The following is a 13601-nucleotide window of genomic DNA, read 5'->3' as shown; positions in this document are numbered from 1 at the left end:
GAAAAAGGTTATATCATATCATTGACCCATTGTACTATTTACTTCAGTGTGGCACTTAATTGACCTATTGACTAAGCCCGTTATCCTATCATACCATCTCCTCCATAAACTTATCTAGCTTAATCTTAAAGTCATGGAGGTCCTTCGCCCCCACTGTTTCCCTCGGTAGGCTGTTCCAGTATTGCACTCCCCTGATGGTTAGAAACCTTCGTCTAATTTCAAGCCTGAATTTCCTGACTGACAATTTATATCCGTTTGTCCTCGTCCTGTATGGGGATGGAACAGAAATCCTCTACGGACATCTCAGTGAAGCTCTCCTGGATGTACTCCCAAAGCCTTTGCAAAAGGTTTTTGGGGAGAGCAGCCTTATTTCATCCTCCATGGTAGGACACTTTACCATGCCAGGCCAGTAGCATGTAGTCTAGCATCACTGCATAACAAAGCATGGCAGCGTATGGTCCCAGAGTTTGCTGACATTCAAGTAACGTCCGTTCTTTATCTCTCTGTGTTATCCTCAGGAGAGTGATATCATTCATGGTCACCTGGTTGAAATAGGGGAATTTTATTATGGAGACATTCACAGGTTCCTGCTGAGCTGTTTGCCTGCGTCTGAACAGAAATCATCCCTGCTGTTAGCCACGCGGTGGAGGGAGGGGTGAAGAATTGGGTGTGTGTGGTGTGGGGTAGTTGGGTTTGTGCTGCACGTTAACCTGAAAACCACAGCTCCTCTTTTTAAATGGCCAACCCAATATGTGCTTGGTATGGGAAATTAGGGCACTGCTGTTTGAAACCATTCCCACATGTTATGAAGGTTAAAGAAGCCAAAAGACTGTGGCTTACTGTGTATGCCTGTGTCATAGGTCTCCCCCCCACTTAGAGCTGTTGGGTTCCAAAATGGGGACCTGCATGGACTCCCCTAAACTAAAATCCTAGTTTAGATCTGGTAAAAGCTGCCACCACCCAATAATGTACGTGTATTGGGACACAGTCCTTCCCCAAAATCCTTGGGGATCCCAAGAGCCCCAAATCCATGGAGTTCTTACACCTAGGAGAAATAAACCATTCCCCCCTGCTTCCTCCCCCCTCCCTTTTCCTAGGAGAGATACCGGGATCCACTACAGAGGGATGCCTTCCTCCTCCCTCCTCCCCTTTCCCTGAGAATTCACTCAAGGAAAGATCAACCAAGTCCTAACAGAAAAGATTTATTAAAGAATTAAAAAAAAAAACTATCTCTGTAATACCAAGATGGAACAATACACAGAGTCTAAACTTATCAATCTCTGGAGAGAATTCCCCCTCCCTTTTTTCTCAGTAAAAGCAATAACAGTACAGAATTAAAGAAATTCTATAGCAAAACACAGAATTGCAAATACAGAAATAAAAGTATATGAATACTAGTTCCTTGCAAATACTCACTAGCTTGAATAGAAGAATTTATTGCAGAAACCTGGGAGGACTTGATTAAGATGTCTGGACTCCCTTAACTCCCAAGAGAGACTCTCTAAAAAAACAAAGAACAGAAAAAAAAACTTCCCTCCACAGGGATTTGAAAATATCTTGTCCCTGATTGGTCCTCTGGTCAGGTGTTCACAGGTACTGCTTGTTAACCCTTTACAGGTAGAAAAAAAACCTTAACCCTTAACTAACTGTTTATGACAGCCTGCAAGCCAAATTCTGTTGCCTGCCAGCAGTGTGTCTGTGATCTCTCACACCAAATTGGCAGGCCCTAATATAAGAGGCAAAATGTAACCTTGTAAAGAAAGCAACATGCTATGTAATGTTAACAGCTTAGTTCACCATGAAAGAGTCTACCCATTGTTCTCTAAAATGTGTCTTTTTAAATACTACTCTCCCTTTTTTTCCTCCCGCAGCTGCAAATGTTTCAATGTTCCCCCATCATCTCCATCCCAGAGGTTAGCGCAGATAAGAAGGTGAAAAAAACACACTCACAATGAAATGTTCTCTGAGCTCATGCAGTCATCCCACACTGAAAGAGCCCAGCAGAATGCATGGAGACAGACAATGTCAGAGTGCAGGAAAGCACGAGAGGACATGTGGAGGGAGCAAGAGGAGAGGTGGTGTCAGTGTGATGAGAGGAGGCAGGATGCAATGCTGAGGCTACTGGAGGATCAAACTCATATGCTCCGGCGTATGGTTGAGGTACAGGAAAGGCAGCAGGCGCACAGACTGCCGCTGCAGCCCCTGTGTAACCAACCGCCTTCCTCCCCAAGTTCCATAGCCTCCTCACCCAGACACTCAAGATCATGGTGGGGGGGGGGCCTCCAGGCACCCAACCACTCCACCCCAGAGTACTGCCCAAGCAACAGAAATCTGGCATTCAATAAGGTAGAAGTGCAGTGTGGCCTTGTCCTTCCCTCTTCCCCTCCTCCACCACCCCACCCAGTCCTTCTCTCCTCCCCCACTCCTCCCGGGCTATCTTCCCATTTGTGTGACAAATTAATAAAGAATGCATGAATTTGAAACAATGACTTTATTGCCTCTGCAAGAGGTGATCAAACGGGGGAGGGGAGGGCGGTTTGCTTACAGGGAAGTAGAATGAATCAAGAAGGTGGGTTTTCATAAAGGAGAAACAAACAGAACTTTCACACCGTAGCCTGGGCAGTCATGAAACTGGTTTTCAAAGCTTCTCTGATGCACAGCGCACCTTGCTGTGCTCTTCTAACTGCCCTGATGTCTTGCTGCACGTAATCAGTGGCCAGGCGATTTGCCTCAACCTTCCACCCTGCCATAAACGTCTCCCCCTTGCTCTCACAGATATTGTGGCGCACACAGCAAGCAGTAAAGCGATGAAAATGTTGGTTTTGCTGAGGTCTAACTGAGTCAGTAAACTGCACCAGCGTGCTTTTAAACGTCCAAAGGCACATCCTACAACCTTTCTGCACTTGCTCAGCCTATAGTTGAACAGCTCTTGACTACTGTCCAGAATGCCTGTGTATGGCTTCATGAGCCATGGCATTAAGGGGTAGGCTGGGACCACAAGGATAACTATAGGCATTTGAACATCCCCAATGGTTATTTTCTGGTCTGGAAAGTAAGTCCCTTGCTCCAGCCGTTCACACAGACCGGAGTTCCTAAAGTTGCGAGCGTCATGTACCTTTCCCGGCCATTCCATGTTGATGTTGGTGAAACATCCCTTGTGATCCACCAGTGCTTGCAGCACCATTGAAAAGTACCCCTTGCAGTTTAGGTACTGGCAGCCTTTGTGCTCCGGTTCCAAGATAGGGATATGTGTTCCGTCTATTGCCCCACCACAGTTAGGGAATCCCATTGCAGTAAAGCCATCCACTATGACCTGCACATTTTCCAGAGTCACTACCCTTGATATCAGCAGCTCTTTGATTGCTTGGCTACTTGGATGACAGCAGCCCCCACAGTAGATTTGCTCACTCCAAATTGATTCATGACTGACCGGTAGCTGTCTGGCATTGTTAGCTTCAACAGGGCTATCGCCACTCGTTTGTGAACTGAGGGCTGTTCTCATCTTGGTATTCTTGCACTTCAGGGCAGGGGAAAGCAAGTCACAAAGTTCCATGAAAGTGCCCTTACGCATGCGAAAGTTTCACAGCCACTGAGAATCATCCCAGACCTGCAACACTATGTGGTCTCACCAGTCTGTGCTTGTTTCCCGGGCCCAGAATCGGCATTCCACGGCATGAACCTGCCCCACTAGCACCATGATGTCCAAATTGCCAGGGCCCGTGCTTTGAGAGAACTCTGTGTCCATGGCCTCATCACTCTCGTCACCGCGCTGCTGTCGCCTCCTCGCCTGCTTTTGAAGTTTCTGGTGCTGCATATACTGCAGGATAATGTGAGTGGTGTTTACAGTGCTCATAACTGCTGTAGTGATCTGAGCGGGCTCCATGCTTGCCGTGGTATGTCGTCTGCACGGGTAACCGAGGAAAAAAGGCGAGAAACGATTGTTTGCTGTTGTTTTATGGAGGAAGGGGGACCTGATGACTTGTACCCAAAACCAGCCACAACAATGTTTTTGCCCCATCAGGCACTGGGAGCTCAACAAAGAATTCCAATGAGCGGTGGAAACTGCGGGAATGTGGGATAGCTACCCAAAGTGCAACGCTCCGAAAGTTGACACTAGCCCCGGTACTGTGGCCGCACTCTGCCGACTTAATGCTTTTAGTGGTGACACACACAATTGACTGTATAAAATTGATTTCTAAAAAATCGACTTCTATAAAGTCGACATACTCTTATCCCCCTTCAGTCTCCTAGGATCACTATGCCATATTAAAAAGACATTAGGAAGATGTGTATTTTTCTCCTTTCAAAAGTAAATTGTTGTATTTCTGTCTCTTTATATGACTCCTGGCCCTGCTGAATGCAGATGATTGGAAGCACCTTCTCTCACCATTTGTATTTCTAATCTATCCTTCTACAGATGAAGTGACCCAACTGAATGCAGGATTTGTGATAAAGGAAAGACAGACATTCCTGTAAAATAGCGATGTCCTCTGGATGCGTTCTGGTATTGATTTCACTGAGGGTTCATCAAGAGAACACTTCTGGCTTTTCCCACTGGTCAGTTCTCAGCTCAGCATCGATTTTCAACTACATTTGTAGATTGTCATGGAAATAAACATGCCACTGTGTGAACATGATCAGTTTTACTGGAGTTTTACGTAACAACTCAGTGACTTGTAACTTGTAGCTTTATTGGTTCAGTGGAAATCCAGATTCTTATTAACCGTCCTCTTGTCATTATTTTCTATAGAATTAATTTTTAGTCCTAGCAGAAATATTTATTCTTTGCATTTATTGCTAATCGGGAAATCTTTTCACAGTTTGTTTAATTTCAGATGTGAATTACTCAGGGATAATTTTTGCATTTATCTCCTTGGATTCAATAAAAGTTTCAAATCTGAATTCACTTCAGGAACAACCATGTTGCTCATCTCTGAATGTCTCTACCTGGTTTCTCACTTTTACCACATGCCTGATGTGTAAACCCACCCAGCTATACCCAGAGGTGGCCTTCCCTTGTCTCTTGGTTTGTTTAATCTCAGCCTCTCCTTGTGGTGAGCCCTGGAAACTGCACAAATCATCTGGCAAGAAAACCATCCACTAAGGGGAAGACTTTCAGAAAGTATTTAATATGAAAAAGTCACAAAGTCAAGCAGAAGAAATTATAGACATAAAAAAGCAAGAAACTTCCACCCCCTCCAAACAATGGGAAATTATACAAAGAAAGCTTATGAACCTTTTCCCACTCACTCTTGTATTTCCTGCAACTTCACACAAATCCTACAAAAATACCTGCTTTGTCTATCTACCAGGCAGAAACTTTCTCTGGGCATCATTTCTGAGAGAAAGAGTTGAAGCGTTTAAATCCTCACGGGGTTATTTTGTCCAGTCAAATTGTTATGATATTGAACCCCCAGAGTCACCATGTCCCACATCATCATAACCTGTGTCTCCAGGAGGCAGGGATGGGGTTTCCTTCTCCATCTCAGAGACAACTTCACTCCTTAGCGAGTGCTGACTCCAACCTGAAAACACCAAGGGGGAGACGTACAGTCAGTGGATCCATTCTATGGTTATGTGCGGCTGCAGAGCAAGGTGGAGTGCATTTTACAGCAGTGGTTCTCAAACTTCTTTGATTGTGGCCCCTTTCCATGTATCCGTAGTAGCTGACACCTCTCCTCCCCACCACACAAGTACATGTACCAATGTTTTAAAAAAAATCAACATGTAACTTTCACTAAATATGAAAAGCAGTAGGGAATTGAGTCAAAAAGAACCATTTAAGTATATAGCTCTCCAGCCACCCAGCTCAAAGGCAGCATTGCTGCCAGCAGCAGCGGAGACGTAACAGCAGCAACACCAGACCATGACATCCTTACTTCTGCGCTGCTGCCGGTGGCAGTGCTGCTGTCAAGGTGTCACCCACACTCTGAACTTTAGTGTACAGATGTGGGGACCTGCATGAGATAACCCCTAAGATTATTTACCAGCTTAGGTTAAAACCTGGTACTCCTCTGCCACCACCAAATGATTTAAACAATAAAAAGGGAAAGGACCATTTGGAGTTTCTCTTCCCCCAAAATATCTCCATCCTAAGTTCCTATAACCCTTCCCTGGGTAGACTGGAGAGATTTCTTCACCAATTTTCTGGTGAACACTAATCCAAAAACCCTTGGATCGTAAAACAAAGAAAAATTAATCAGGTTTTAAAAAGAAAACTTTTAATTAAAGAAAAAGGGTGAACGGGATACCTCTGTGAGATTAGCATGCAAGGAAATCTCACAGCCAACAGATTTAAAACACAGAGGATGTCCCTCTGGCAGGGGCGGCTCTAGACAATTCGCTGCCCCAAGCACGGCGGCATGCCGCGGGGGGCGCTCTACCGGTCGCCGGAGGCGGCAGGCAGGCTGCCTTTGGCAGCATGCCTGCGGAGGGTCTGCTGGTCCCACGGCTCTGGTGGACCTCCCGCAGGCGTGCCTGTGGAGGGTCCGCTGGTCCCGCGACTCCACCGAAGCCGCAGGACCAGTGGACCCTCCGCAGGCATGCCGCCGAAGGCTGCCTGCTTGCTGCCCTCCTGGCGACCGGCAGAGCGCCCCCCGTGGCATGCCGCCCCAAGCACGCGCTTGGCGTGCTGGGGCCTGGAGCCGCCCCTGCCCTCTGGGCAAAAGCATAGTTACACAACTTTGATTCTCCCTCTTATGCAAAAAGAAGTCACAAAAGAAAAGAAAAGAAATCTAAGAGAATTCTTCTCTAATACTCACTACTTTTAAGAAATGTTAGCTGGTGGAATCCTGGATCTTTCCACATCGGCACAAACTTACTGAACAGACAAAAGACTGATTTCCCTCCTCCCTCTTTTTTATATCTTATCTTTTTATTGGTCCTTTTGGTCAGGTGTCAGCTAGGTTATGTGAGCTTCTTAACCCTTTAGATGTAAAAGAAGAGTTAACCCTTAACTGTCTGTTTATGACAGCTGCCTTCAAAACTGGGTACCCGAACAGAGCCACCGCTCTCTGCTCTGGTTTCTCATGCTGCCCCAGAATATATTCTGTGCTGCCCAGTCTAAGAACCTCTGTTCTACAGTACAGATGGGAATCGTTCCCCCTTCAGTCTTGGGTCTATGACAACTTCTAATCTGTCATCTCTATACGTAGTCTGGAGAGTAAAACCTTTGGTTTCCAGACCAGGTAAAGTTGTCAAGTACCAGCTGTAGCTACCTGTCACTCCATGTACAAAACCCAAGCACTTGCCAGCAAGGAGCGCTTGGTTAAGAACATCATAACTTTCACTCTGCCTAGCAATGAACATTAGCACGTTATTCTTATCAAGTACTAATCAATGCACATTTCATCACCACTGCACCTCCTCTGGGATGGCTGATGGTGTCTCTGCTCTTGACACAATGGGGAAGAGAGGAGAGATATTGGCCAAGGACAATGGGCAAAGCCAATTCCAGATTTTACAAAATGTGTAATGGGCTCTTTAACACCGGTGCAGCAGTAACAGGACATCGGTGTATAGGATTCTGCCCAAAAGATACATGCACAGTGAACGGGTGGGAATCGAGCACATCCAGGGCGTTGCAGCAACACAAGATTTGGAACCTAGAGGCAGAAGGATCCCAGGTACCTTGCTGGTTTGACCACGAAGTACCACCCAGCAGGGACCCTGTTGTTCCTCTCTCCATGGCAGGCACTGAAGCCTCTGCTTTGAGGGAATGGAGAGGTGAGGGAAGGAGAGATTGCCTCACAGGCATTGGCTTGGCCAGGGCTGTTCTCTTGCTGCGTACCCCACATTTCCAGCTCTCCCGTTCTTCAAAGACAGTGTGAAGTGCAAAAAGATCTCCACGCACCTGTCTGTGAATCCCTGTTATTCGCTCCAGTGCCTTTCTCATTATTCTGCCCCAAATGAGGGTCACCTTCAGTGTCAGACACTTCTCTGGCATCATCATAACCATCCCCTGGGACATCTCCAGGCACGGCAGGGGCATCTGACGTGAAGATGTGAAGTAATTAAAAGAATATTCACAGTGAAGATAGAAATAAACTACAAGCTGCAGATGCGCCAGCCTCATTGGTCCCTGGGGCTCTCTCAGCCCTTCCACCCTCAGGGATGTAAGACAAGCCCTGCTCTGGAACCCTCAGACTGAGGAGATTTACAGATCAGATTGATCTGATACATTTCAGTACCTGGTTCAGTGGATCCTAGAGCTCCTAGATGATGAGGGGAAGGGGGAGTTCTGGAAAGAGGTGACTGGAATCTAATTCAGAGGGATCGTTCCGCAAAGCATTTGGTTACAATAATTACAAATGTAAATGACTTGGAATTGTCCAGAGTTTGTCTCCGGCTTCCTAAACCTGACATTATTTTTAAAATGTCTTTTCAATGCATTCTCCTGATAAAGTATAAGAAGGGTAGCCATGTTAGTCTGGATTTGTAAAAGCAGCAAAGAGTCCTGTGGCACCTTATAGACTAACAAACGTATTGGAGCATGAGCTTTCGCGGGTGAATACCCACTTCATGGGATGCATGTAGTGGAAATTTCCTGGGGCATATCGGCCCCGGTAAATTTCCACTACATGCATCCGACGAAGTGCCCCTGGAAATTTCCACTACATGCATCCGACAAAGTGCCCCTGGAAATTTCCACTACATGCATCCGAGGAAGTGGGTATTCACCCACAAAAGCTCATGCTCTAATACATCTGTTAGTCTATAAGGTGCCACAGGACTCTTTGCTGCTTTCTCCTGATAAAGTTTACCCCATAAACTGCCATCAGTCTCCAATGTACTAACACCAGTGGGAGCTGAGCCAGTTAATAAGGGTGGGACATGGGCCCTCAGGTGTAAAATCTCTATGTCCCGCCCACCCCCCTGTCACAGTGTGTCTGACACAGCTGTATATAAGCTGCCATAGTTGCATGCCAGGAAAGGCTGGCAGGGAACATTACTGCTATGTAAAGGTCTCTGCTTTGATGTATTATGTTTACAAATAGTGAGTAACCCTAGTGCTCATGGCAGTGTGGGTCACAGGTCAGTGACCTGAGCCAAGTACAGCATGCACAGCTCATGAGCAAACTGCTCCTTCAGTCTCTGCAATGGGCCTGTGTCATGACCTAGGACATCACACGCTTCCCTACCCCTGGGCCTCCACACAGCTCTTGTAATGCACCTGGTCAGCGCCCCCAGCGTTACGTCAATAGACAATACTGGTGGGTGAACTTTGTGGTTTTCTTAACAAACCGCTATTGTTCCTACTGGGAAATACAGTTAGTTTTTCGTCAGGGTGACGTTGCTTCCAAGAGTCGGAGTCACTACTCACCTCGTCCGTCTGGAGTCTGGGGGATGTCGTTCAAGGCAGGCTCCTCCACGTTATCATAATCCAACTGAGACCCCCCTGGGGAAGCTCCCTCTAGAACAGCAAACACCACACTCAGCCCCTGGCACCAGCAGTGTCTCTTCAGCGCAGGTGGTGCTTATAACTAGAGTTGTTTATCATGGCACATGAGAGGGAAGTCGCAGGGGCCCATGGTGAGAGGGCACAAGTCAGAGAATGACAGTAAAACAGGAGTCCCACAAATAACTAGGGGCCAGTCCTGTCCCTGCAGAATCCAACAGCAGCTCTTGTATGTGTTTCAGTGCGAACAGGATCTGGGCTTGTGCTGAGATAACAGGTTAGGACAAGCCTGGCAAGGCCAGAGATGGTCTCTGAATCCAGCTGATCTCCTGTCTCACTGGGGAGGAGAAACCTCCCCGCTGCAGGAATTAAAGCTCCTGCTGGGAGTCACTGTTCTGATCCTTTGTGAGCTCCTGCTCTCCACTAGCCTCTCAGGCAGCCCAGGGCTCAGCTTGGCAGCACTCCAGCTTCTCAGCAGAACTGGCTCATCTGCTCAGTGTCTCCTCCCCCAGCCACAGGCTAAACTCCCAAAGGGCCCAAATTCATGGACTCCCTTGAGAGCAGCTGGGGTAGAAATGCCGCCCTGTTTACAGTTAGAGATGGGCCCAAGCCAGGAAGTTCAGATCCAGGATTTTGCTTTAGCCTGTTATAGTGACAGGTGCCAGCCCCAAAACTGAGATCCAGAGCTGGGGGTCAGAATCTGCAAATTCCCCTCCCCTAAAATTCTGGTGGGTTCAGATCAGTGAGTTGGGCTGAGCCCATCTGTAATTATAACATAGGACAATATTCCCCCCCTCTCTCAGAGATGAGAGAGGAGCCCTGCTGGGCACTGACGCCTTCCACCCAAAGACACTGACCCATCTCCACCAGCTCTTCACCTGGGGAGGTCACTGGGAGCCACTCCCAGGGGTGTGTGCTCAGGAGATGGGCACATGTTCCCATCCTGAGATTCTGGCAGAAATCCTGTTCAATGGGATTAGACCTGACTGTGTAAGATGGGAACCATGTGAGGGGAAATGGCTGCAATTGCAGAAAGTGTCATAGAAATTCTGTTCTCTGCCCAGATTTGGGTCTCTCGGCCTGAGTCTGCCCCTCCCCCATTACCTTGTTCTGATCCAGGATCATTTTCCCCCTCGCTGTCCCCAGTGTAATACTGCAGCTTTGCCACTGAGTCATCTGAATAGGAGACTGGAGAGACGAGAACCAGAAATTCATCAGTGAGAACAGCAGAACTGTGGGACTGGGAACACATTTGGGGCCTGGAGTGGGATTTCTGGTCTCAGTCTATTCCTTCTTCTGCAGAAGATGGTGACTCACAGCAACTCTGAGCAGTGAGAGGCTGACAGACTCCCCAAGAGAGATCTCCATGTCACTCTGGTAAATGTGACTGAGGAGATGCTACAATCTGACCTGAAATATACTGGGGTGAGTGAAGGGCATGTCTCTGGCTGCTGGTCCAGGGAAGTTCCACAATGGTCCTGGCCTTCTCAGCCACAGAGGGGACTCCTCCTTCTTCAGGGAAATACCCACCTCCCCCATGAATCAGTCGATCAGCTCTCTGTGGTGTTTCCAGATTAGGCCAAGAAAGGCCCAGAGCAGAGTCTGTGATTCACTGTAACCATCTTGGCAGTGCTGCTGGGGGATGCCCTGAGCATGTTCCCAGAGCCCCACCACAGCACAGCCCTTGGGAAGGATGTTCCCATCAGACATTGAGACAAAATGGCACAAAGGATAACAGGGCCATGACTCAAACTCATGAGGCTCTCCTGCACTGATCTCTCTGCTCTGGGGCAGGAAGGAACCGACCCAGCAGACCAGTGGCTGTGGTGGGAGGGGGGCACAGAACATCCCCTGCTCCAATGCTCCAGAGAATTTTCAAATAATAGTTTAGCCTGGCCCCAGACAGTCGCTTTCCTGACCCCTCACTGGTTACACTCCAAGGCTGCAGGATGGGCAGAGTGACATTAACTGTCCCTAGAACAGGGACACTCAGTGTATGGTGGGAAGGAAGCCCATCTCCCTCAGTCTACATGAGTAACTGCTGTCTCACCACAGACCCAGCTCCCACAGCTAGAGCTTGGCAAAAATAACAAACACCAAACCCAAAAACAAACAAACAAACAAACAAAAAAAACAGATGGTTTGATTCTCGGCTATTGGGGAGGGGGAAAGCAAAAAACTCAACAGCAAAACCCAACAACATTGTTTTGAGTTGAGCCAAAAATGACTTTTTTTTTCTTTTTTTTGGCAAATTGAAAAGTAAAATGTTCAATGAAACCATTTGGTGTTTTTTTGGACATTAGTCAATTTTTGTTTGTTTGTTTTTATAGATAAAATTAAAGGAAATTTCTAATGGAAAAATACTATCGAATAGAAAAAACAAAATGTTTTCTTTAGAAAGTGTTGAAATGAAATGAATTGTTCTATGTGTATTTGGAACAATTGGGTGAAATTGACAGGAATTTGTGAAATGTTTTGGTGTGTCTGAGCCCGCATTTTGCATCAAACATTTCATAATGAAGACTTTTGCCCGGCGCCAATGAGAAGCTCACAGGGCTAAAGATGCAGTGATTTCACTCTGGGCCAGGGCCTCAGAGGGAAAGGGCATTAAATAGCTGTTCCCTGTTAAGAGTGACAGGTTTCAGAGTGGTAGCCATGTTAGTCTGTATCAGCAAAAAGAACAGGAGTACTTGTGGCATCTGAGAGAGTAACAAATTTATTTGGGCATCTGATGAAGTGGGTTTTAGCCCACAAAAGCTTATGCCCAAATAAATTTGTTAGTCTCTAAGGAGCTACAAGTACTCCTCGTTCTTTTTGTTAAGAGTGAGACACACAGACCTGAGCGACTGAACATCTCCTGCTTCTCTCTCATCAGGTTATAATCAATCTCCTCGTACACGGCCTCAGAGAAGGGATCCAAGGGTCTTCTGGAGCCTGAAAACAAAGGGCAGGGTTTGCACAGGGTCATTGAAACCAGAGATGGGAAACACTATGGGATCATCCAGCCCCTCCTCCTGGGCCCAGTGTGAGCCTGAAGCTACAGCACATTCCCACTGCTGGAATTGAAATGAGCCAGGGGACAGGGTTTCTTTGCACAGCAGCCCTTTGATGATGGTTCCCAGGGCTAGTTCGCTGTCAGGAAGCTTCCTCACATTCATCTTAAATGTTCCCTTTTTAATCTCATCCCATTATTCCAGGCTATTCCCCTTTGGAGCAGCTTAAATAATTCTCCCCCCACGCTGGTGTTTATCTGCAAAATGATGATAACACTTTTTTCCCATCGAGTTTAAGGCCAGACGGGACCATTAGAACATCTAGTCTGATCTCCTGTGTAACACGGGCCACTGCATTTCACCCAGACACCCCTAGGTTTGAGCCCAAAGATGCACTTAGACTAAAGCATTTCAGTCCTCAGAAGAATAAGCTCTTGTGTGCCACAGGCAGAAAACAGGAGTGACTAAGGTACCACCAATGTCCCAGGCCCCAGCAATGGCAGGGAACTGATGAGATGAGAGATGCCTAGATAATGCTGGCAGGTGATTCATGGTCCATGGTTCAGAGGAAAATGAAAATCCCCCAAGGTCCCTTTTTGCCAGTCTGACCTGGGGGAAAATTCCTTCCTGACCCCAAATCTGACAATTGGTGTGACCCTGAGCATGTGGAAAAGACAAACCAGCCAGATATCTTAGAAACAGGTTTCTCTATAACACCTCAGAGGACTGGTCCAGCCCATCCAGCGTCACAGCTCCATCTGTAGTTAATGTCTGATGCTTCAGAGGAGGGCAAGAAACAAAACACAAATATGGGGACTTCCCAGAATTCCTTCCTGACCCCAGTGGGTGACCGGCTGAAGCCCTGAAGCATGAGATCCGACTATGGGCATTGTCTTACTGGAAAGTTGTGAATGTTACATATATGTTGATGGCAATCCCATTCTCCATCTTCTTGCCAAGGAGCTGGTAGCTAATGTTTGTATCGTGTGCTATAAATGTAAAATCCCCTACATGTGCTAGGTTTGAGTATACTACAGTATAATGCTCCTTTCCCGCATTTCTCCCACCTAAGATCATCTTTTCTACTGGATCACTCTCTTCAAAACTATTTACCAGAGCTCGATTTTTATATACTTTTTTCCTGACAATATTTCCAATTTCTCTAGGTGCCTTTTCCATGATGTCTCTCCTTGTGATATTCAGAACCCCTC

At 46.9% G+C, this 13601-nt stretch overlaps 1 protein-coding gene across 1 annotated transcript in view; it reads right to left on the bottom strand.

Annotated features, from left to right (window-relative positions):
• LOC120394381 (antigen WC1.1-like) overlaps nucleotides 1–13601 on the bottom strand; it is a 181434-nt gene that overhangs the window by 115189 nt on the left and 52644 nt on the right. Inside the window, exon 11 of the mRNA XM_039518613.1 lies at nucleotides 12236–12331. Within this exon, the coding sequence (XP_039374547.1) occupies nucleotides 12236–12331 (96 nt within the window). The remainder of the gene's footprint in view (nucleotides 1–12235; nucleotides 12332–13601) is intronic.

This window comes from Mauremys reevesii, unplaced genomic scaffold, assembly GCF_016161935.1.
Source record: "Mauremys reevesii isolate NIE-2019 unplaced genomic scaffold, ASM1616193v1 Contig53, whole genome shotgun sequence".
In the NCBI taxonomy this organism is placed as follows: domain Eukaryota; kingdom Metazoa; phylum Chordata; order Testudines; family Geoemydidae; genus Mauremys; species Mauremys reevesii.
This window is presented reverse-complemented; position numbering and strand designations above follow the sequence as displayed.